Raw genomic sequence first — 26,414 nt, forward strand, 5'->3', positions numbered from 1 at the left:
TGAATTTTGTGTGCTTGTGTTTTTATCAATAGATTAAGTTGGCTCTGGTCTGAACTAAGGCTATGCCTTATGAAACCATATCAAATTAACAGTTTTAGAAAAGCAATAAGCCCCGCGAGTCCGTGCTTTGCGCTGATTTTAGAACAGGTAAGGGGGTTTTACTTTTTAACCATAGAAAATGATTGGAAACGCAAATGTAGGCAACATCACCTACTCCAAGACTTAAAGTAGAGAAAATGGTGTTTTAACATTCAGTAATAATGTATTACATATTATAGATAATGTGCCTTATCTCAAATATGTCACTCCAATTGCAATCTCCCCTGGAGAGAAGAGTATTTGGTAAGGTTCAGCAAGAATTATTTCTCCAGACAGCGACACCCGAGGTTGCTTACGTCTTGTTGTCATTGAAACGCACGGTCTCAAATAGTTGCCCTGAAAATTCGCCCGATCAAAAAACAGAGTCTTTACAACGATATGTTCGCCAAATGTGCACGAAACGAAGGTGGAAACAAAGCAAATACAGTTTGGTGTATTTTTATGAATCCATCCTTAAAAAAATGGGCTTCACAGCTGGACGGTAAGTTTTAAATTCACAATTCGGGGGTCCAGCCCACCACCTATTTATGATATCTGACTATGCTCAACACCATAGACATGTATACGTAGACGCCGCCTCCACTGCTTCTCGGCGAAACGCGTCGCCGGCGCCGCCATATTGTTACAGGAGCTCTCTGACGTCAGAGGTCTGTCAAACGTGTCAAACAACCGCAAGTTGCCAGGAGCTGCGGTTTATCTGGATACAAATCACGATAACCTTTTACATTTCGCAACCAATTTCATGGAGTATTCAAGGGTTTATGCTCTACGTGAAGTGTGTGAAAAAGATTTGCCTCTACATTACTTTGAATCTCGCTAGTTAAATCGCCAGTCATTCATGTGCATGGGTCTATGATAAACGCGCACCTTTCTTGCACAGCTCGTGCACTTTGAAAATACTGAGAAGATCTATAAACTATCGAAATAGTGCTTCTTTAGTTACTACGTATTGACCATCATTAAGAGAAAGAGCATACATCAAATAGTGAGAAACTGGCAGTCAGTGTGTTTTTCATAGTTTAATAGTTCCTTTTCAAGTATAGTTTTCAAGTAAAAAAAATCTACTTCCAGCAGAAGGTAGAGGGCAAAAGGGCAGGTGCTTGGGCACCACTAGGGGTCTATCTGTGCACATGTCTGACTGTTATATAATGTATACATTATATAACAGTCAGACAGCTGCACAGATAGACATATGCAGTTTGTCATTGTGAGGTATGTGTTTGATGGCTAATTTGTCTCGTTTTGAACTACCATTTTAAAGTTAATTTATACAAAATGTGTATGTGCTGAGGTATAGGGTTTTGTTATTCAAATTTGGCAGGATAGGAGTAATAGGGGGGAATTTGACAGGATAGGAGTAATAGTCTACTGGTTGGCTTTTTTAACCTTTGGAACTTGTCACCAGAAAATCGGAGATAATGTCTGTCTGTGCTATTGCAGTACACATGTCACCAATTTATTCTTACTTCGATGAGCCAGTACAGGTCATAGTGCGTGGGCTCTTACCTAAACAGACTGTGACTTTGATAGCCAGAGTGAAAGATGTCAAAGATATAATCTTCCAGTCCTCTGCCGTGCACCAGGCTACTGAAAATGGAGACGTGGATTTGAACAGCTCTCCCTCTCTGAGTGGCACCTACACTGGAGTTGAGCCCATGGGACTATTTTGGTCGTTGACACCATTAACCCCTCATAATAAATTGACATGGTGGGATGCATCAAGGCCTTTGTTGGTGGATATTGAGGTGGTCAGTCATGAAAGAGCTGGACTTGTCCTCGCCAAGGAGACGCACCAAAGGCGCTTCATGAAGGAAGGTGTCCAAAGGGTGGTCGTGACTGATGGTGGGCTACGTGGAACCCTTTTCATTCCACCAGGTGAGTTATACTGTGATTTAGACTTAATAAAAATGATAATTAGAAAATCCGAATTAGAAAAATACTTGAATGCATGGTGTGAATTACAGTTTTGTTTGTTACATTAAGAGCCTCATAACGAAGGTAAAAGTAAAAATGTACAAATTGTAGGCTACTATTTTAACTTTGGACTTTTACTGCTTAGATTATGTGTACACACTGAGAAAAAGTTGCCGTCCCCCTAAACTTTCATGCATATTTCACATTCTGTTCCAGTGTAAAAGCTGAAACATAATGGCCATACACAGGGGCGGAGTGGTACACAAAAATCCACCGGGACAATTCTGACTGCACCGGCCCACCACCGGCCCATAACGTGCCCACAACGTGCCCACAACTGGCCCAACCCGCATCCCCTCCACCTCCCATATATCAACTACAGAAAGAAACGGGCGGCTTTTGATCATTATTGTTAGATTTAGAGTTGATGTGTGGGTGACAGACATGACAGTGACAGTGTATTTGTATATACTTCTGGAAATACGGAACAAATCGCGTCCCTTATTGGCTCAAATGTTATGCTAATTCGCAACAATGTGTCCTGTCAACTCACTCGCACCTAGTTGACGGCTGGTTGAATAAATCCGTAATTCTTGTACATTTTGATGCACTTTCCTCCAGCATCCGCCTCTTTTTCAGTCTGGCCTTTTTGCCCCCTCCTTTCTCCTTTCTCTTATGTCCCTCCATCAGGTCCGCTTCACCTGCTCTCTCTCCCTGATAGCCGCTAATTTATCTCCCTAGGTTCACTTGATAAAGGCAGAACGATACGCATTTCCCATGATGCTTTGCTCCGACTATTCTACATTCAACAAAAAAAAAAGAATTAAATCGCTGGCCAATTCATATTTGTGGTCATGAAAGTAATGGAGCGTCTGAATAAAAAGAATTACATCAATATAGGAGGCTAAACAAAAATCAGAAGGTTGGATTGATGGGATTGAGTTTGACACACACCATAGGTGTGATGTACAGAGACAAATAGTGCTCTAAATAGTTGGACTGCTCAATTTTGTAACTCTCGGAGAACTTAGAGATTTTCCCGAGACCAGGATTTGACGTATATTCAAATTCGATAGGCCGCTCATGAATTTGATGCTACGGCTGCCAAGGCCGGTCTGCAGGCTGGTTCTCGAGAGATTATTGGCCTACCGGCCGACCGGGAAAAATCCCGGTGCTCCCGATGGCCACTCCGCCCCTGGCCATACACAAAGTCAGGTTCGCACACGCACAGTGTGCATTGCAGCAGCAGCGAACCCTCCACAGTGCTCCAGGCCAGAGGCCCGGTGAGCCAATCAGAGTGCTCCAAGACGAAGACTCGCTACTCGCAGTGAGAAGCAGGAGTGGATTATTTATGAAGAATACTCACTTAAAAAGTTGTGAAACTGTTTTTGGAAAATAAAATCAATAACGACAACAAATACTGCGGTTTTCTACAGTGGACTTCCCATGCCCTCGTTCAAGTCATTAAAATGGAATGCCTTGCGGTGTCTATAGCCTGTTTTAGAGAAATCAGACCAACAGTTACATAACAGAGTTTCCTGACCCAGGATTGCCATTCATGTTGTTATTTCACTATTGGCAGTCCATAACGTTGTGAAATTATTCAGCAATTTTCAATGACTGACATTCAATCCCACGAAAGGAACACATTGCAACCGATTGATTCTGTTTATATATATATTCATTTTTTTATACACTATGCCCAGTCCTTTTGTATAGCAGTTGAAATATTGCACAAGTGCCATACTGGACTGTTGTGACTTGCTGGGTTTTCCTGTGCCCTTAGATATAATTAGCTACAAAGCCAATTAAGGTTTTTTTTTTTTTTTTTAGATAATCCAGTGTGATATGCGAGTACGTATATTTGCTGTTGTCCCAAAAATAGTAGTTTATTTGGTTTGTTACCTGAGCACAGCCAAATACAGTCATGGACAAAAATATTGGCACCCCTGAAATTCTGTCAGATAATGCACCAATACTCCCAGAAAAGTGTTGCAATTACAAATGCTTTTGTATTCACATGTCTATTTACTTAGTTTGCATTGGAAAAACACAAAAAATCTGACAAATAATGCCAAATCTGACTTTATTCCACATAAAACTCAAAAAAGGGCCGGACAAAATGATTGGCACCCAGAGATGGGCAGTATTTCAATTACTTGTATTTGAAATACTAGTTAATTTACTTTTGAGTATTTTGTAATTTGTATTTGATATGGCTGATAAAAAATCAAATGTAATTTGTAACAAAATACTTTAGAGTGGAGTCATTTTGTATTTAAAATACTCAAAATACTTTCTCCAGTGTTTAAGCAGAAGGAGATTTTTTTCTGTCGGATTCTACCACTAGACCATCTGATCTGCCTCTGAATGTCATTGTCGAATCAGGCATCAGTCAATTTGCCAAAAGTGGTGCTTATTATTGCCCGCCCCTTTTTGGGGCGAAAAGGAAATCACCCCAGATCTTTCTCATTCACTCTCATGTTAAATCCATTTTTTTTCACAAAACAGGGCTCAGCTCGAAAACTTAGATAGCTGTCTTGATCCTTGTCAATGTATCTTCATTTGTACACCGACTAAAAGGAGGTTCTTCCAAAGAGCGAATCCTGTTGTTGCACTGAACGATAGCTATCTTGACAGAATGTGACTTGATCAAAGCCGTATGATGTCCTTATACGCAATTACGTATGACGAAAGCATGGTGGGGATAGCCCTCCCGGAAGCCATAGAGATTGCAATGAGAGCACTGTTTGTGAACAGATGAAAGTAACACAGCTGCTGCCTGCAAAAATATATCTATACAAAATCAATCAAGTTGTTGTCTTTTAATAGCTTTGCTTAGTTACACTGACATTCTGTGACTGTTCTTCCTTTTTTACTGGGTTCATCAGAGCTTTGTGTACATTATATAGCCCCGTAGCCAGGGCCCATAGACATATTTATGTCAATCTAAATAGTCTGAATAGCCAAGTCACATTGCCGAAAATACTGATGTATACCTACAGTATATTCAGAAAAAAAATTACACTGCCAGGTGTAATAGGCGGAGTATGTGTGCGGGGGCAGGGGCGTGGTGGCGGCGGTTACAAACATGAAAAAAAGGATACAGGACTCAAATGTTTGGGAACCGCTGCCTTACAACACTGACAAGGGCCCGTCATAATAGCCTGCACCTGAGCCCGTGATAACTACGTTACGCCACTGAATAGCCCAAACCTGAATGTTCTGCTATACCAAATTGAGTGAAAGCTGAAAATTCAGAAAAAGTATTTCCTGTATTTTAAAAATACAAAATACATGTATTGTATTTTGTTACATTTTCTGACAACAGTATTTTGTATTTTATTTTGATACATTTATTTGAAGGGTATTTTGTAATTTGTATCAAAATACATTTTGATGTATTTGTGCCCATCACTGTTGGCACCCTTAAGAAATAATTGTATTTTAAGCATGTAATACTCCTTTAATATTTATTTAAACCCACCTGTGGCGAGCCACAGATGCTGGTATTATAGAAATCACATTTGCAACCAGTTAAAATAGAGCAACGTTGACTCAACCTTTGTGTTTTGTGTCTCTGTATACTGCGCTGAGCATGGGGAAAAGAAAGAAGAGCAAAGAATTGTCTGAGGATTTGAGAACCAAAACTGTAGAACAGCATGGACAATCTCAAGGCTACAAGTCCATCTCCAGAGATCTTAATGTTCCTGTGTCCACTGTGCGCAGTGTCATCAACAAGTTTACAGCCCATGGCATTGTCACTAACCTCCCTGGATGTGGAAGGAAGAGAAAAATTGATGACAGAATGCAACAAAAGATTGTTTGAATGGTGGATAAATAACCTAGAACAACTTCCAAATAAATTCAAGCTACCCTGCAGACAAAGGGTACAACGGTGTCAGCTTGCACTATCCGTCGCCATTTGAATGAAATGGGATTGTAGGAGACCCAGAGGACCCCACTGCTTACACAGAGAGGTAAAAAAGCCAGACTTGAGTTTGACAAAACTTTCTTGGGGAAGCCTAAATCATTCTGGGAGAACATCCTGTAGATAGATGAGACCAAAGTAGAGCTTTTTCGTAAAGCAGTTTACAGACAACGAAATGAGGCCTTCAAAGAAAAGAACACGGTCCCTACAGGCTAATATGGTGGAGCTGGACCGATGTTTTGGGGTTGCTTTGCTGCTTCTGGAACCTGATGCCTTGACTGTGTGCATAGCATCAGGAAATCTGAGGACTACCAAATCATTTTTGGGCGCAATGTAGGGCCCAGTGTCAGAAAGCTGGGTCTGTGTCAGAGGACATGGCATGGGTCTTCCAGCAGGACAATGACCCATAGCACACTTCAAAAAGTACCCAGAAATGGTTAAGACAAAGCACTGGAGAGTTCTGAAGTGTCCGAGATGAGTCCAGATCTTAATCCCATAGCACAACTGGGGCATGATCTCAAATCAGTAGTTGGGAGAAGGCACCCTTCAAATGTGAGAGACCTGGAGCAGTTGGCAAAAGAAGAGTGGTCCGAAATTCCAGTAAAGAGGTGTTAGACACCTCATTAATGGTTACAGGAAGCAATTGATTTCAGATATTTGTATTTCTTTATTTTTAAGGGTGTTCTACCCATTATAAAGTTGAGGGTGCCAATAATTTTGTCCGGCCCTTTTTTGAGTTTTATGTGGAATAAAGTCAGATTAGGCATTATTTCTCAGATTTTTTGTGTTTTTCCAATGCAAACTAAGTAAATAAACATGTGAATACAAAAACATTTGTAATTGCAACACTTTTCTGGGAGTAGTGGTGCATTATCTGACAGAAGTGCAGGGGTGCCAATATTTTTGTCCATGACTGTATATTCAGGTTTAGAATATTATTTAACCCAGTGATCGAGGACATTAACAGATCAAGGACATTAACAGATCAAGGACATTAACAGATCAAGGACCTTAACAGATTACCTATTACTTTTTCTTCCCTTTCAGGGCCAGGGCCATTCCCTGGCATTGTGGACCTGTATACCTTAGGTGGCGGCCCATCAGAACCGAGAGCCAGTCTGCTGGCCAATAAAGGCTTCGTAGTGTTGGCTCTGGCTTTTTACCGTTACAAGGATTTGCCTAAAAAAGTTGACAAACTCGATCTGGAGTATTTTGAAGAGGGAGTATGCTTCTTGCTGAAAAAACCTGAGGCTGGTATCAAATCTACAAAAGTGTATTCACATAACTATGACCCATTTGAGAAGCTATATACAGTACATATTCATAGTAATATGGAAATGTTACTAGTATAGTGCTGTACAATGCTGTCTAAATGTCTTGCTTCTCCATTTTATTCCAGGTGAAAGGCCCTGGAGTGGGAGTTATCTCCATCTCCAAGAGCGGGGATGTAGCCCTGTCCATGGCATCATATCTACCAGGAGTCAAGGCGGTTGTCTCCATTAACGGTTGCTGTGCCAACACCTTGTTTCCCCTCAAGTACAAAGGCACTGTTCTCCCTCCACTCTTGCCTGACCAAGAGAAAATGATCCGCACAGAGCAAGGACTTCTGGACATCAGCAAGGCCATGCCGAATCCCATGGCCGAAGAGAACCTAGCCTCTGTGATCCCCATCGAGCGTGCAGACAGCCACTTCCTGGTTGTAGCATCTGAAGACGACAAGAACTGGGACAGTGTCTTTTTCGCTGAGCTGGCTGGCCAGCGACTCAGAGCGCATGGCAAGGAGAACTTTGAGGTGGTGAGGTACCCCAAAGCAGGTCACTTTGTGGACGTCCCCTACATGCCCTTCTACCCCTCTGGGGTCCATGCAGCCGCAGGTGAAGTGGTGATGTTTGGAGGAGAGACTACAGCGAATACACATGCTCAGGTGGACTTATGGGGGAGGGTCCAGGAGTTCTTCAGGAAGCATTTAGACAGTGGGCACCCACAATGCAAAGCAAGGCTCTAATTTCAGCATGAATCAGCAACATTTTTGTGTCTGCTACTACTATTGAAAACAAGTCGCCTGAGCCTCATTTCTAATCATACAGTATGTCAAGGCAGCTAAGGCAGGACAGTTTATCACAGAGAAGCACGCAAATCAAAATTAAAAGTTTTATTTTGGAACGTCATCCCATTGCAGTTTACCATTCCTCTGACAGAAGCAACAAAAATAAAATCTAATAATTTATTGGAACAAAACCTTACTGTCAAATAATGTACTGTTTACAAAAACACACTGCACAAAGTCCTAACTCTCAATAACCATATTTCAAATAAACAGTACAAATGAACAAATCGATTTTGTACATTTGGAGACACTTTTAGGTCCACAAATTGGAGGACAAGTAAGAGTTTTACCATGTCCTCCCTTAGAGGAATAATGTGTTTAGCTGCATATGTTGTTCACACAGATGGCATGTAAGAACATCAAGGAAGTCAGGAGCGGCTCACAGCACACAGCTTATGCGGGGAGGGGTTGAGGGTAGTTCCTAAGATCGGTGTGAGGTCCAGCTCATCCTCAGAGACACCAGGAGGTGGAGTGAAACGGAAGCGTTGTAGCAGCACGGTGAAGAAGAGGAAGAGTTCCATCCTGGCCAGACTCTCTCCCAGACACGCCCTGCGTCCTGAGAGCAAGGAGAACATGCCCATTTAGCACACACACACACAACCTTGTGTCCTACTTGCACACACACACAAACTTGTGTCGTACTTGCACACACACACAAACATGAGTTGTACTTCCAAACACACACACAAACTTGTGTCGTACTTGCACACTTACACAAACTTGTGTCGTACTTGCACACACACACACACTTGTGTCATAGTGGCTACTGTACCTTATATACCCTGTACATAATTACATTCAATGCCAAAAATCAAAAATTGCTCTAATTAATTCTGCCTATTATTGTGAAGCTCAGCAAACCTCTCCACAGTGCCTATTTTTTATCAAAAGGGTAAGAACTAACACACACTTCACATTAAGATAACTTACTGTCTAACTTAGCAGTAATTCAACTACTGTTAGTTGATTCAATTTTGAATCAGATGACAGGGGTGGACTCAGTTTGGTTGTATACTGTAGGTTGTCTAAGTTAAACAAGGTACTGGCTAAACGTGCCCAAATGTAATGATTCCCAATACGAACGATGCCCAAACACACTTAGCTCCCTGCCTGCACCGATACGGTCAGATACGCCAGTACAAAAAATCAACTCATGGCAACTCATGACAGTAATGGTGATGTTGTGGGAGGACATTCTGCTCAGTGTTCTGGCAACTGTGTAGACCAGGGGTTTTCAACCAGGGTTTCGCTGCCCCCTGGTGGTCCGCGACGGCATTGCAGGGGGTCCGCGACATGAGCCTATGTTGATCAGTTCACCATTAAATATTTATTTTATATTGATATTTTCTTTCTCAAATAAGAAAAATATGTCAATCTAAATAGTCTGAATAGCCACATGGCCGAAAAGATATACTAATGTATACCCATATTCGGCGAAGAAATTACACTGACAAGTGCTACAGGCAGAATATCTGTGTCGGGGGAGGGGGCGTGGTGACGGGGGCGGTTACAAACACGCGCACGCAGGTACATCAGTGGGTCGTGAATACTTTCTTGTTAGAAAGGTGGTCCCTGGGACAAAACCAGTTTAAAACCCCTGGTGTAGACTGTAGTGAACATCAACAGTGAGCAGGATTAGCCAAACCAAGCTAATCAGAGATTTTTTTGTATTGTTGCATAACATTCTAGTCATCCATCTAGTGCTGTTATTTAAGCAATAAGCCCCAAGAGGCCGTGGTTTGCGCTGATTTTAGAACAGGTAAGGGGAGTTGTTAGGCACGACGTGATGCTCCAACACTAGGGCTGAATGATTAATTGCATTTGCAATAAAATTGCGATATTATAAAACGCGATTTTCTACTCGCAACGTCCACGATTAAAACGTGGTCTAAAAAAAATATGTGTATTGTTGCATAACATTGTCATCCATCTTGTGCTGTTATAAAACATAGAAAACTGGACAGTAGTGCTGAATGTTTGTGGCGGAACACTCCCACTGTGTGCTCCAACACTCCACTCCTCTGGCTTCTCTAACTCTGTGCTCATAACAAACAAACAGTAAATGTGAACAGCTATGAAAATGGATACCTGCAGAGAATGCAAGAAAAGCGTCTCTCTTGACAAACTGCCCCTGGTCATCCAGGAAGTGTTCTGGGTGGAACATGTAAGGCTGCTCCCATTCAGATTCGTCTCTCAGTACTGAGGTGAGCAGAGGAATCACAGCGGTGCCCTGGGGGAAGAGGATGGAGAGAGGAAGACGAGGGAATTATGACGCATGAATAGAGAGATGTAGAAGAGTAGAGTCTTTACAGATGGTTTGTTGAAATTCAAGTTCAGTCTTTGTCATCGTCCACTGAACATCACCGTAAACAAACCCAACACTTAACCCTAACCTTAAATTGTAATTAACCAAGTTTAAACAGATAGTTTGTCTATAATCTGAGCTTCTATAGGGGACCATTCAAAGAAAGTTGAATATTTATAAGTGACAGTTGAATATTTGCTCCCTTTCATCTGACAGAACAAATCAGAGAATTAGTACAACTTGCAGATGACAAGACAAAAATCTGAACTAAGTCTTAGTTGTCTGTGCTCTGGCATCTTTGAATCTTGTAGGCGTTATCTGTTGAATATTTATAACACAAACCTTTGAACCGTTACATGTTGGTCTACATTCATATAGTTCACTAAAACACCAGCTTTATAAAAAATGCATTCAAATGATAATTCCTTGTAGTCCTTCAAAGACATGAATATAGTAAATTGTGGGAAGTTTAGAAGAGCTAATATTGCCTATAGGGTGTTCTATTACAATCGCTATACATATTCAAGACCACATGGCATTTTGTTTAACGCGACACAATGGGGTTACGTTGAATAAGTGATGTCAATACACAGGTTTGTTTTAGAAAATTACATAAAATAATGTAAAGGTGTTCATGTACAGTGTGGTTAATAGTTACGAAAACACGTTTTACATCTTCATCCACAAACATCAACATGTAACCTCAACAAGCCACAGCTGTACCTTTTGGATGAAGAAACCCTGGAAATGCACATCACAGCTTGTGGTGTGGGGAAGATTTAAAGGCACAATGTTGGCTACTCTCTGGATCTCGTGGATCACGGCGTCAGTGTAGGGAAGGCTCTTCCTGTCCTCCACCACAGGCTGTCGGTCTCCGATCACCCTGTCAATCTCCTCCTGCAATCTGTCTACATTTGATAAGTGCAAAATAACAAGGAGTGAGATGTTAAAGTACAGTCCTTGATTCTAGCAAATGGTTGAGCACAGACACCGGATAGACACCAAGAGAAACGAAAAGTGTAAGGGATTATAAATCAAGGACTACGCCTTTAAGAAGGCCACAGGCCCGTATCAGGCACTTCTCAAAGTCCTTGCAGAAGCCATCTGAAGCCAACATTATTTACCTGTCTATGGGCCTATCAAACTCTTCTCTCGAACATCTAAAGGGTGTATTTAAAACTTAAAAGGCACCCAGTGCAACATTAGGGCATCAAAATGGAAATATTCTGGATAAGACCATCTTTATGATATTGACATTTAGTTCACCATATTAGCACATTTGCGTCATTATTTGATACTTTGGGCGTTAAAAAGAGCGCTAAAACTAGCCGCAAAAGCGTAGGCCTGTATTTATTGGTGCCACCAATAAATAAAGCAGGATTCCAGTCAATGGAAAAATTGCCTCTCCCCACCGGCGATTGTTGTTGTTTACGATTTTCTATCAGTTCTCACCACACAACGACGTCTCATCTTTGCTCCTTGAATGTCGATATGTAATGGTATGGAGTTATTGAAACTTACTACTTGTAAAAAAAAGACTAGAAATAATGTTTATTTTTCGAGTCTCAAGCCTATAAAGTTGCACTGGGTGCCTTTAATGTCTAAACTAAGGTGAAACACATATCTCTCATCTATAACAACTTAATGCAATGAAATGCAATGAAATTCACCTCATACCCTGTACGTTGGGGTTCTTGGCCATCAGCAACCGTGTAGTGCCTGTGGTGTTTGTTCCAAGTGGAAACAGGTTGGCCACAGACAGTGTTGTGCATGAACGCGTTCAAAAGACGTTCATTTTTACGAGAACGATGAACTGAACGCAACTTAATTAGAAATAATGAATTTGAACGGTGAACACGTTCATATTATCTGGGTCCGGTGCAACTGAGGTCTAGCTAAAACGTTACGGAATGTTTTCCTTCTACTCAGGAAAGACGCTGTCTACATCCAATGCTTGCCACCTGTCATTGCTCAGTAGCCTACCTGTTAAAAAGGCCATAGTAATTATTGCCAAGACAGAGCATGTTTCGGTAAATGACCATGGCCTCGTTTCCCGAACGCGCACTTAGCCTAAAAAGCACTTGAAATCGTTCGTAAGAGGAATCCTACGTTGCAGACAGGTTTCCCGACGCGGCACTTAGCTTAAAGGCTGATTTATGCTCGGGGACGTAAGCGTAAGCGCAAGCGCAAGGGGCCCTTTCCCTTAAGTGTATCTTTCGTTGAGAAGAATTCTACGTGTGGTCAGGACCAGTAGTAACTTCACACTTAGCGATGCAATCCACCAGGGGCGTCGTTCGCCCTATTATAGAAGAAATCCAAAGGATGTTTCTGTGTATAGCACATCATGAGAATGTCATTGTTTCACCTGCCTATTCCCATCAAAATAGAAATAAAGAATATTGAGTATTTGAAAATAAAGATTAGGCTATGCAAAACTAGTGCAGTGCCCGTAGGAATTATGCATTCTGTAGTGTTAGCAGACGTAGAGCTGTTGGGTAGTGTAATGGCAAGACATATTTGCACTCCACATACAGTGGGGAAAATAAGTATTTGAACCCCTGCCGATTACGCAAGTTTGGCCACTTGCAAAGAAATGTGTGATCTAGAATTGTAATGGTAGGTGTATTTTAACAGTGAGAAACAGAATATCAACAAAAAAATCCAGAAAACTGCATTTTATAAGAATTATGATTGTATTTGCATTTGATGCAAAAAATAAGTATTTGAACCCCCAAGCAAACAGAAAGAATTCTGGCTCCCAATGGCCAGTTATGTGCCCAAGAAGCAGACAGATTGGTCCTCATTAGGTCTAACAAGGTATACCTGATCTCAACTGGTGACCTGTATAAAAGAAACCTGTCCAAAGAATCATAATTCACACCTTCAACCTCCCCACCATGGGCAAGAACAAAGAGTTGTCCAAGGACGTCAGAGATAAGATTGTAGACCTGCACACGGCTGGAATGGGCTACAAAACCATTGGCAAGCAGCTTGGTGAGAAGCAGATAACTATTGGTGCGATTATTCATAAATGGAAGCAACACCAAACAACTGTCACCCGCTCTAGGTCAGGGGCGTCATGCAAGGTATCCCCTCATGCGGTATCGGTGATTATCCGAAAGGTGCAGAATAACCCCAGAACTACACAGGGGGAGCTTGTGAATGATCTCAAGGCAGCTCGGACCACCGTCACCAAGAAAACCTTTGGCAACACACTACGCCGTAATTCTTTGAAGTACTGCAGCATTCGCAAGGTCCCCCTGCTCAAGGAAGCTCATGTACAGGGCCATCTGAAGTTTGCCAATGAACACTTGAATGATTTTAAGGAGGATTGGGAGACAGGATGTGTTCAGATGCGACCAAAATCAAGCTCTTTGGCATCAACTAGACTTGCCGCGTTTGGAGGGGGAAGAATGCTGAATATGACACCATCCCCACCGTCAAGCATGGTGGTGGAAACATTATGCTTTGGGCTGTTTCTCTGCAAAGGGTACAGGACGACTCCACCGTATCGAGGGGGCTATGGATGGGGCCATGTAACGTGGAATATTTGGCTTGAACCTCATTCCCTCCCATTGAATCGCAACCTTAAGGATTTGAAGAGGATCTGCAAAGAGGAGTGGACCAAAATCCCTCCTGAGATGTGCGTAAACCTGGTGACCAACTACAAGAAATGTCTGACGTCTGTGCTTGCCAACAAGGGTTATTCCATCAAGTACTAAGTCATGTTTTGCTAGGGGTTCAAATACTTATTTTTTGCTTCAAATGCAAATAAAGTCATAAATGTTATAAAATGCAGTTTCCTGGTTTTTGTTTTTGATATTCTGTTTCTCACTGTTAAAATACACCTACCATTACAATTCTAGACCACACATTTCTTTGCGAGTGGCCAAACTTGCAAAATCGGTAGGGGTTCAAATACTTATTTTCCCCACTGTAGGTACAGGTTACACTGAAGTATTATTGTGATGCATGTTTCCTTTTCATTAAGAAATGTGTTAATGGTAGCCTTTTTGGAGAGTTACCAACAAATAAAGTTTGAGATTATGTAGTGGTGCAGTTGAATATAGATGTCAACGTTGCTGTCTAAACTATGAACTAAATGTCATAAAGAAAGAAATTATTTAAAATGAAGTTATGGTTGAAATAGGATCACTTCTTTATTGTAAGGGTAAGTGTAGGGTAAGAATGGTCATGCAGTTGGACTCAAATGTAGGTTAATTTTATTGAATGTATGTAGCCTACTGGACTGTATGACTTCGATGATGCTAGCTTTGACAGCCCACTCTCAGACAGATCGTAATGAATGTCCTTACAATGGGAACACAGTTTAAATACTCTGCTGGAGATGGCGTTACTATCCCCGCCCCGAATTCAGTGCACAGTGCACGTTCGATGCACGCATAGGCTAGCTAATTTCACAGCAATTAACGTAAACAGGTTAACGTGACGTAAACAGCTCCTAAGAGATAAGGCGGCTGCTTGGTTCAGCGTTGGGGTTAATTGTTGCGCAAAATTTACTCAGTGCAGTTCATGCTCCCAAAGGTTGCGCGTGTTGTCAAGAGCCTGCCTTTTGCTTGGCAGATAAAAGCTGTTTCCCTAACAGAAAGTCTGAAGCTTGAAGTTATTTTCAAACCTTTGCTTGGGTAGCACTGTTAAACTGAGCAGACGTGCAGACTACCTTTTAGTAATCTCATCACGTAACATTCGTTTTCTAAAAACAATCACATAGTATTGCATGTTTTACTGTGGTAGAAAATACGTTAGCTTAATGCTAACGTATATGGGGAATCCTATAGAGACCGCGCTAGGTATTAGAATCAATTCATTCACGTTAATGTTTTTGTATGAGCCTGACATTTGCTCTGCAGATAGATAACAGGTTCCCTAACAGAAAGTTTGAAACTTGAAGTTCTTTACTTGGGAAGCACTGTACAACTGAGTAGACATGCATAATATTTTAGTAACCTCATCTCGTAACATTCGTTGATAGAATGCAGGCTGCGAGGCTCGCGTAAGACCTTACGTAAAAATTGACGCTAGTCTAGAAAAAGGGGCCGACGCACGCAAGACGTGAAAAGTCGCGCAAGGGTCACGCAAGGGGCTTGCGCGGCCTCTTGCGCTTGCGCTTACGTCCCCGAGCATAAATCAGCCTTAAAGGCTGATTCATGCTTCCTTACGTAAGCGTAAGCGCAAGCGCAAGAGGCCGCGCAAGAGGCCGCGCAAGAGGCCGCGCAAGCCCCTTGCGCGACCCTTGCGCGACTTCTTACGTCTTGCGTGCGTCGGCCCCTTTTTCTAGACTTGCGTCATTTTTTACGTAAGCCCTTACGCGAGCCTCGCAGCCTGCATTCTATCAACGAATGATACGAGATGAGGTTACTAAAATATTCTGCATGTCTACTCAGTTTTACAGTGCTTCCCAAGTAAAGGTTTGAAAATAACTTCAAGCTTCAGACTTTCTGTTAGGGAACCTGTTATCTATCTGCAGAGCAAATGTCAGGCTCATACAAAAACATTAACGTGAATTACTTGATGCTAATACCTAGCGCGGTGTCTATAGGATTTTCCATATACGTTAACATTAAGCTAACGTATTTTCTACCACAGTAAAACATGCAATACTATGTGATTGTTTTTAGAAAACGAATGTTACGTGATGAGATTACTCAAATGTAGTCTGCATGTCTGCTCAGTTTAACAGTGCTACCCAAGCAAAGGTTTGAAAAGAACTTCAAGCTTCAGACTTTCTGTTAGGGAAACAGCTTTCTATCTGCCAGGCAAATAGCAGGCTCATGACAACACGCGCAACCTTTGGGAGCATGAACTTAGGGTGACCAGACGTCCTCTTTTTCCCGGACATGTCCTCTTTTTGAAATTTATAAAAAGCGTCCGGCAGGGATTCCTAAATTGTCCGGGATTTTGCCTCATCGAACGAGCCTGTATATTGCAGTTACCGCGCCGACCGATAGTTGAGGAGTTGAGGAAACACACCAGCGGCCAATGACTGGTTGCAGCTCATCTTGGATGGCTTACCATATGCTATATATACCGTCGGAATGGCCAACCTATCTCGGTCATGGTGGCCATTATTTTGTAGAAAGGAAATAGTCAGTAGCAATCTATAACACAATTATATGCTTATCCTACATAAACTATGGAAACTATTTAAAAAAAACGATTCAATTAAATGAATAATTTCTTATTTTCATTGGTATTGTTGTCATATACAGATATGCAATGATTTGTGGGTAATATTTTGATGTCCAATGTCAAGTCTCTATTTGATCATGTGACTAGACGATCTAATGATGCAAAATCTAAACGTCAAGACCTAGAGGCAAAGTACACAGGCAAGCACCTTTCAAACATAAAGGTGGTGATGCATGATATGCTTTTTCAATGGAAAGGATAGCCAGCCTCTCCTGCTCCATGCGGCCAGGTAGGTAGGTCTTATTGAGTTTCAATTTGGAAAAAGATCACTCGGCTGTTACCACTGTCACATATGTCAGAAACAATAGCAGAGCAGTGCACTGCACACCTTACCGAAGGTGGATTTTAGGGAATGATATTCACAACCTGCATCTTGGCAAATTGGGAGACTACGGACTGCTAGGCAATCTGCTCCAAAACAGGCCCTGAATGATAGGTCGCCGCCGAGCACCTGTTTCATTGTATATGTGTTTTTCAGATGTTGGTAAAGCTGCTGTGCCGCCGCAACAAATCGTGCCTTTCTTAAGTGTTTTTAAAGAACCTTTCAGCACTTTGACCGTTTGTTTACGTTAGTGTGTCAGAGTGCTATTGTTGATAGCTTTCTTTTTCACATGTCTACTTTCCCAATACAATAGCCTTAGAAACTAATTCGACTGTAGAATCCAACACATTTCTGGTAATAGGCCTATGTATTGGTAGATACATTAATATTAATACATTAATATTAATGAGAGGGAGGCCAGCTATTAGAGTTTGTTGTTGCTTTATCTTTAGCAAAATGAGAGATGACACAATGGATTATACATAATTACAACAACATTATACATAATTAGGAAAGTTTAACTTTTATATATATATATATATATATATATACGCCTAATGGTGTGTGTGTGCGCGCGCCTCTTAACTAGTAAATAGCGCGCACTAGGGCCCTTGATAATAGCATGCCCCCCCCCCCCCCCGACCATCACCGCTGAAGTGTCCTCTCCAACTCAAATCTGGTCACCCTAATGAACTGCACCGAGTAAATTTTGCGCAACCGCCTTTAGGCGCCTGCTTGCTTCAGCGTTGGGGGTTAATTGTTGCGCAAAATTTACTCAGTGCAGTTCATGCTCCAGGTAAAGGCTGATTCATGCTTCCTTACGTAAGCGTAAGCGCAAGCGCAAGAGGCCGCGCAAGCCCCTTGCGCGACCCTTGCGCGACTTCTTACGTCTTGCGTGCGTCGGCCCCTTTTTCTAGACTTGCGTCATTTTTTACGTAAGCCCTTACGCGAGCCTCGCAGCCTGCATTCTATCAACGAATGATACGAGATGAGGTTACTAAAATATTCTGCATGTCTACTCAGTTTTACAGTGCTTCCCAAGTAAAGGTTTGAAAAGAACTTCAAGCTTCAGACTTTCTGTTAGGGAACCTGTTATCTATCTGCAGAGCAAATGTCAGGCTCATACAAAAACATTAACGTGAATTACTTGATGCTAATACCTAGCGCGGTGTCTATAGGATTTTCCATATACGTTAGCATTAAGCTAACGTGTTTTCTACCACAGTTAAACATGCAATACTATGTGATTGTTTTTAGAAAACGAATGTTACGTGATGAGATTACTCAAATGTAGTCTGCATTAGGGGTGGGGGAAAAAATCGATTATTCGATTTTAATCGATTCTCTCTAAAACGATTCTGTCTCGATTCAGAAAAGTTCATAATCGATTTTGCAATTAAAAAAAAAAAAAAAAATTTTTTTTTTTTTTTTTTTTTTTTTTTTTTTTTACACATCCATTTTATGTTGAAATGCAAGCTGCATCGATTATTGGATTGTTCATTGAAAGTCAAAATTGTGACAAGGAAAAGCTTTTTCTCTCATAAAAAATAGAGAAGGTAATTCATCTGTTGATTTTCTTTAATTATCAAACACAAAGTAGGAAGTGTAGCAAAGACTCTAAGTAGCAAACTCAAATGTTTTAAAAGTCGAAATGGATTGATAATCGTTTTATCGGTTTAAAATTGATAATCGTTTTTTTTACACATCCATTTCATGTTGAAATGCAATTATCGATTGATTATCGAATATCAATTCGAAACCGATAAAACGATTATCGATGCATTTTGACTATTGAATCATTTGAGTTTGCAACTCAGAGTCTAAATTGAAGAAAATCAACAGATGAATTACCTTCGCTATTTGCTTTATTAGAGTAAAAGCTTTTAATGGTCACAATTTTGACTTTCTATGAGCAATGCAATAGTCGATGCAGCTTGCATTTCAACATAAAATGGATGTGTAAAAAAAAAAAAAAAAAAAAAAATTTGTTTTAAATTACAAAATCGATTTTAAATCGATAATCGATAATCGATTTTAAATCGAATCGTTGACCTCTGAATCGATTTCGAATCGAATCGTGAGGTGCCAAGAGATTCCCACCCCTAGTCTGCATGTCTGCTCAGTTTAACAGTGCTACCCAAGCAAAGGTTTGAAAAGAACTTCAAGCTTCAGACTTTCTGTTAGGGAAACAGCTTTCTATCTGCCAGGCAAATGGTAGGCTCATGACAACACGCGCAACCTTTGGGAGCATGAACTGCACCGAGTAAATTTTGCGCAACCGTTAACCCCCAACGCTGTAGCATGCAGCCGCCTTTAAGGCACTGTTAAACTGAGCAGACATGCAGACTACATTTGAGTAATCTCATCTCGTAACATTCGTTTTCTAAAAACAATCACATAGTATTGCATGTTTTACTGTGGTAGAAAATACGTTAGCTTAATGCTAACGTATATGGAAAATCCTATAGACACCGCGCTAGGTATTAGCATCAAGTAATTCACGTTAATGTTTTTGTATGAGCCTGACATTTGCTCTGCAGATAGATAACAGGTTCCCTAACAGAAAGTCTGAAGCTTGAAGTTCTTTTCAAACCTTTACTTGGGAAGCACTGTAAAACTGAGTAGACATGCAGAATATTTTAGTAACCTCATCTCGTATCATTCGTTGATAGAATGCAGGCTGCGAGGCTCGCGTAAGGGCTTACGTAAAAAATGACGCAAGTCTAGAAAAAGGGGCCGACGCACGCAAGACGTAAGAAGTCGCGCAAGGGTCGCGCAAGGGGCTTGCGCGGCCTCTTGCGCTTGCGCTTACGCTTACGTAAGGAAGCATGAATCAGCCTTTAAGGCCCTTGCATGCTTCTAAAGGGAGCATGAATTGCTAGGTGCTTACGCGTTGCGTTGGGGGTGTTGCCAAGCAATTCACACCCAGAACAATAGGCTTGCGTAAAATGGCGCAAGTCTAGAAAAAGGGGCCGACGCACGCAAGACGTGAAAAGTCGCGCAAGGGGCGCGCAAGGGGCTTGCGCGACCTCTTGTGCTTGCGCTTACGCTTACGTAACTGAGCATAAATCAGCCTTTAGGCCAAAGCTGGGAATTGGTACAATTCGCATGTGCGAGAGTCGCCATTCGCTTCAGAATTGGTACAATTCGCATATGCGAGAGTCGCCATTCGCTTCACGCGAATCAGGCACAATTCGAGTGGGCGAGAGTCGACACTTTGGGCGCATATGAGACATACAGTATGGCGCATATGAGACATACAGTATAGGCTACGTTGTTGACAATTCTCACAAAGACACGCGATCTGAATTGCACAGAGACGGGCGCATATGAGACATATACGTTGTTGACTCACAAAGACAAAACAAATAGCTACACGTAGCCTGTAAACGTTGTTGAGACTCTTATTAAAGATTTTACTCATTCTCGTGGTTGAAAGTCGGTACAGAATTGCACAGAGACGGGCGCATATGAGACATATACGTTGTTGACTCACAAAGACAAAACAAATCGCTACACGTAGCCTATAAACGTTGTTGAGACTCTTATTAAAGATTTTACTCATTCTCGTGGTTGAAAGTCGGTAACAAAACAGAGACAAATAGCTACACGTTCAAGCAATGTCATTTCATGTCATTTATTTCAAAAACAAACAATCAGAGAGTAAGAGCTCTGGTTCCAAGACACAAAAAAGCCAGGAACCAGGTCTGATGGCCCATCAACCTAAACAATAGGCCAGGAGCCGCCTTGATGGTTGTAACCTGGTGCTGTGTAAACTACCTTGTGGGTGTTGAATTGGTATTTTTTTTGTTCAGCCACTTAACATTTTATAGTGTATTCATATCTATTTATGTCATATCATGCCTCATGACTCTTACCTCATATTCATTGTACTTATATATCTTATCATGTCTTACCTCATTCATAACCTCTATTGCTACCTTCACCTGTACCTGTATCATATCTGCACTAATGACCAACTATTGCTGCCAATGTTACTACTGCTCATACCCCATATATCTTGTACTGTCATATCATACTGTATACATCCCATCTATTTATTTTTACATTACCACTATGCAGAATACTCTGCACTCTTCTGCTATGGTTCCTTTGGTTAGATTCCGTTGCATTGTACTTATATCATATCAACATCAGCAATGATCTCACCTGGTCTGCCCACACTGACAAGGTGGTCAAAGCTGCCCGAAAACGCCTCTTCTTCCTGAGGAGACTCAGGAAGTTTGGCATGAATCCAGACATCCTCACCAACTTCTATAGATGCACTATAGAAAGCATCTTGACTGTTAGCATCTCAGTGTGGTTTGGAAGCTGCACAGCCATGGACCGTAAGGCCCTACGCAGTGTGGTCAGATCCGTTGAGTTCATCATCGGCAGGAAACTCCCATCCCTTCAGGACATCTACCTTAAAAGATGCCTCTGAAGAGCTGGCAGGATCCTAAAAGACTGTCATCACCCATCCTTCAGACTGTTCACCCTGCTGCCTTCTGGTAGGCGGTTCCGAAGTGTCCGGTCTCGCACCCGCAGACTGGAGAACAGTTTCTACCCTAAGGCCATCAGACTCCTAAATGAACAATAATGCACTCCTCACTTTACACTTGCCACTTTACTCTTCACTGGCTCACTTTTACTGCTGTTTGCACTACTTTCTCAGTCCAGCTCATGTTCAGTTTAGCTCATGTAGGTTGTTTATCTGTTTAGTATCTGTTTAATATGTGTATTTATGTTTAGTATCTATGGTAGTGTGGTATGGTGTCCTGTCTTAAGCATTTCAGTGCCCAGTCCAACTCTGTTGTTCTGTGTATCTGACAATAAAAGAGTTGACTTGACTTGACTTGACTTGACTTGTACCTGTATCATATCTGCGCTAATGACCAAGTATTGCTGCCAATGTTACAACTACTCATACCCCATATATCTTGCGCTGTCATATCATACTGAATACAAATGCTATACAATACATTATCTGTAAGGTTGTGAGTGTAAAGTGGTAATGTAAGTTGATATTGATTATGTTTTTATTCAGTCACACACAGTAACAACAAACAAGTTCAACACAAATAATAATACATTCAAAGTGACTGAAAAGGCACAAGCTGAAGCATAATGCTTGTATTTAAGCCTGTCCTGTTTGACCAATTTAAGCTACCCATCAACATATGCATTTTTATTTTTATTTTTTACAAGTAATACATGTAATGGAAATAAAAAAACAAACAAAAGAATTGCCTCCAAAAAGTTAGTCACAAGAAGAGCAATGAAGCAAGATCCCAAATAAACAGCACAAAATCCTGCATACATTATGGACACTTGTAGCCCTCAAAAATTGCTTTAGCTACCATCCCTTTGAAAACAAAAAATGTCTTACACTTGCTTAAGATTATGTTAGCATCATTCCATAATGAAATTCCAACAACAGATATACATCTCCTTTTAATAAATTTTTTGGCATTTGGTACACTAAATTTACAGACATCTCTGAGATTATATTTTGTCTCTTGAAATGAGAAAAACCTTTGTATGCTGACTGGGAGTTGGTTTGATTTAGCTCGATACATTATTTGCATTATTTTATAATATACCAGATCATTACATTTCATAACAAATGATTTCATAAACAATGGGTTAGTGGGTGCATAATAATCAACCTTATTTATTATCCTTATGGCTCGTTTTTGTAAAATAATGATTTCATTGACAGTTGTTTTATATGTCAATCCCCAGACTTCCACACAATATGATATGTAGGGAAGTATAAGTGAACAGTAAGTAATATGTAAGGCCTTATAGTTTAACATGCTTCTTGATTTGTACAAAATTGCTATCATCTTAGAGATCTTTCCTTTGATATAATAAACATGTGGTTTCCATGTTAATTTATGGTCAATGACCACTCCTAGAAATGTTATCTCGGTCACTCGTTCAGCATCACTTGTTTTTAATTGAATGTCCTTACCTATTTCCTTTTCGATTTCCAAAGACCATGAATTAGTTTTTTATTTTTCTATTGAGTGACAATCTATTAACATCAAACCAGGTTTTGAGGATTTCAAAATCTCTTTCAATAGTAGTCAAGAGTTGCTGTAGATTATTACCCGAACAGTAGGCTACATGTTTGTATCAGTTGGATTCGTAGAACGTAATAAATTACATTGCTTGACCGTGTGGCTATTTGTCTCTGTTTTGTTAGGTTTCCTCCGGTAGGAGGTAACCTATTGTTTCTGTTAGTATTATTATTATTCTCCTGCCATGGGAGTCAATGGCAGCCCCTAGAACCATATGGTAACTTTTTGTGAAATTTGGCACACTCATTAAGGACAGTCCCTGCTTCATTCACACCAAGTTTCATGGCTCTCATTACACCACTCTAGCGCCACCAACAGGTCAAAGTTGGACTTTTGTAACACACGCAACTTTTGAACCGTATGACCGATTTTCAAAAATGAGGTACCATTGGATTCCCTGGATCAAGACGAATTAAACCCACCCCATGGCATCAATTTCCGGTTATATAGATTTTCCGCTATTTCCGGTTTTATGAAAAACCTTTGAAAGCCTACTCCTCCTACAATTTTTGGCAAATCTTCTTCAAAATCACCAGAGATGATCTTCAGACCTAGCCTCACAAAAGATATCAACAGAATTTTGATCCTCACAACCGTTTGTCCGGTACAGCCACTCAAATTCAGCAGAGAAGCTGCCAAACAGGAAGTGAAGTCATATGTCAGCAAATATTTAAGTGAAATTGACGCCATAGGGTGTATTTAATTGTAATTGATCCAGGGAATCCAATGGTACCTACATTTTGAAAATCGGTCATACGGTTCAAAAGTTGCGTGTGTTAACAGAGGTCCAACTTTGACCCGTTGGTGGCGCTAGAGTGGTATAATGAGAGACATGAAACTTTGTATGAATAAAGAAGGGACTATCTTTAATGAGTGTGCCAAATTTCACAAAGAGTTACCATATGGTTTGTCCGGTACAGCCACTCAAATTCAGCAGAAAAGCTGCCAAACAGGAAGTGAAGTCATATCTCAGCTAATCTTTGAGATATCAACACCAAACTGGTATGTCACTTGGAAGACACTACAACATGTTCCCATGTGCAAAGGCAACTTCATATCTTCAAAAATAATTGATATGAAGCAAATTGGATACATTGTTAACGCTAAAATAATGCTTTACACATCTGCAGGTCAAAAAGTGAAACTGATTCAATCACAACTTCATGTGAAGACACTTGAGAATGTTTAGTACACAAATCTGAAAAAAAGTTGACTGTAAGATGAAAAGTAGATTTTTGGTGAATATTTGAAACATGCATGCTTGACTACTTGCTAGGGTGGTTCTCTATAGAGTGTCTCTGTCTCCTCATCCGCGTGGCTCCTAAATGTCACACACGCAGTCTTCCCTTAACACACGCGCAGGCTTGGTTTTACGCACACACATTCTCACAGACACACAGCTTGGTGTCACACACATACATTCTCACAGACACACAGAGTAAGCGCACACACACAACCTCCACTCAGTCTAAACTTCAAGGCAAAAGCATTGTAAATGTTGGATTTGAAATTTTATATCCCATTGGCAAGTCTGCAACATGGTTTTTTCTATACAGTGACAAATTGTCACAAAATTACATTTTTCCCTGGTTCGCAATGTTTGGAGGAGGAAACCGCCATCGCTGCTTGCAGCTATATTTATTGTTGTTGTTACCGACCACGAGAATGAGTAAGATCTTTAATAAAAGTCTCAACAACGTTTATAGGTTACGTGTAGCTATTTGTTTTGTCTTTGAATGAGTTGTCGTCTTTATAGTTCGCGTACTAAGTGAAGCGCGCTTCATTCACAAAGTGGCGACTCTCGCCCACTCGAATTGTGCCTGATTCGCGTGAAGCGAATTGTGCCTGATTCGCGTGAAGCGAATGGCGACTCTCGCACATGCGAATTGTACCCGTTCGCATACAAGACCTTAGCTCCATGCTCCCAAAGGTTGTGTGTTGTCATGAGCCTGCCATTTGCTTGGCAGATAGAAAGCTGTTTCCCTAACAGAAAGTCTGAAGCTTGAAGTTCTTTTCAAACCTTTGCTTGGGTAGCACTGTTAAACTGAGCAGACATGCAGACTACATTTTAGTAATCTCATCAAGTAACATTCGTTTTCTAAAAACAATCACATAGTATTGCATGTTTTACTGTGGTAGAAAATACGTTAGCTTAATGCTAACATATATGGGGAATCCTATAGAGACCGCGCTAGGTATTAGCATCAATTAATTCACGTTAATGTTTTTGTATGAGCCTGACATTTTCTCTGCAGATAGATAACAGGTTCCCTAACAGAAAGGTAATTGGTAATTGCGTTGGTCATGTGATAGTGTTTTGATTTCTCTTCACAGTTTATTTAGATGGAGTGGCAGTTAACTTCGGGAATATTTTCATATTTTCACATAATTGAACGTTGCACTTTGTTGAAGTTGTGTGCGTCCATGTAGCCTATATGTAAGTTTGACTTTGTAGCCTATATCTTGTCATTATGTGTTTGTTATAGTTTAGCTTGCTCATAATTGTTACGAGCACTGTCACATAATTAATCCAACATGATGGTAGTGTTCGTGAACTGGCTTAGCATAAACTGCTAATGTACAAATTACATGTTACAGGGTTTACCTTTACTAACTTTTGAGCGAACTTTCATTAAGTGTAAATGCTCTTGTATATCTTAGATTAAGCCAGTCGCATATCATTGCTTAAGAGGTTGCATTCTTACCGTTAGTTCCCTGTATAATTCATTATTTAAATGGTACAACAGGGCTGTGTATCTGATAAAGTTTCAGACAGTAAAAATCGTACCTTTCTGTGCAAACAATGTCCTCCTGGAAAATTAACAATTATTTTAAAAAATGAAAATGAACTGAACTGAACTATGAACGAGTTCAGAATTTAAATGGTGAACTATGAACGTGGACGATTCATATTTACTTGTATGAGCTGAACTTTGAACTTGTTCATGAGAGGTGTGAACGTGCACAACACTGGCCACAGAGTATACTGTATTTTCCTGAAGGAAGAATGTTTTCTTCTGTCTTAATTCCTCTCAGCCTAATCAAATCCTTCGCCAGCTGTTTATTCAGTGACCATATGAAATCTGCTGCAGTGGTTAGTCTCTCTTACCCTGTATGTGGGGGTACTTGGCCATTAGCAACAGTCCCCAGCGCAGTGTGGTCCCCGTGGTGTCAGTGCCAGCTCCGAACAGGTTGCCCACACAGAATAGTAGGTTCTCCTCATGGAACACAGAGTCCTTTTTCTGGAGGCCTGATTTCTGGAGGATTCAGGCAGGAACATACAAAGAGATACGTATACGGCCTAGTAAGGGATAATGTATTGTCCGGAGGTCATTAACCAAAAATAAATCCCGACGGGGCGAACAGCACTCCGACGCGCAGCGGAGGGGTGTTGTTTCGTCCTGAAGGGATTTATTTTTGGATAATTACCGACGGACAAT

General features: G+C 40.9%; 2 protein-coding genes across 2 annotated transcripts in view; one reads left to right on the forward strand and one right to left on the reverse strand.

Moving 5' to 3' along the window:
- The first annotated feature begins 1,388 nt into the window (after window positions 1-1,388).
- On the forward strand, window positions 1,389-8,140 carry LOC308366897 (acyl-coenzyme A thioesterase 1-like). Its single transcript, XM_080840687.1, has 3 exons — window positions 1,389-1,974; window positions 6,992-7,194; window positions 7,344-8,140. Exons 1-3 carry the CDS (start codon window positions 1,518-1,520, stop codon window positions 7,947-7,949), a joined length of 1,266 nt encoding a protein of 421 aa, XP_080696813.1. The 5' UTR covers window positions 1,389-1,517; the 3' UTR covers window positions 7,950-8,140.
- Window positions 8,141-8,419: 279 nt separating this feature from the next.
- The window catches only part of LOC308366894 (cytochrome P450 2K1-like), a gene marked incomplete at both ends in the record, with an annotated part of 28,248 nt that continues 10,253 nt past the window's right edge, over window positions 8,420-26,414 (reverse strand). The window contains 4 exons of the mRNA XM_080840684.1: window positions 8,420-8,607; window positions 10,140-10,281; window positions 11,080-11,264; window positions 26,084-26,231. Of these exons, the coding sequence (XP_080696810.1) occupies window positions 8,420-8,607; window positions 10,140-10,281; window positions 11,080-11,264; window positions 26,084-26,231 (663 nt within the window). The remainder of the gene's footprint in view (window positions 8,608-10,139; window positions 10,282-11,079; window positions 11,265-26,083; window positions 26,232-26,414) is intronic.

This window comes from Sprattus sprattus (genome assembly GCF_963457725.1).
Source record: "Sprattus sprattus genome assembly, chromosome: 6".
NCBI classification, from domain to species: Eukaryota; Metazoa; Chordata; class Actinopteri; order Clupeiformes; family Clupeidae; genus Sprattus; species Sprattus sprattus.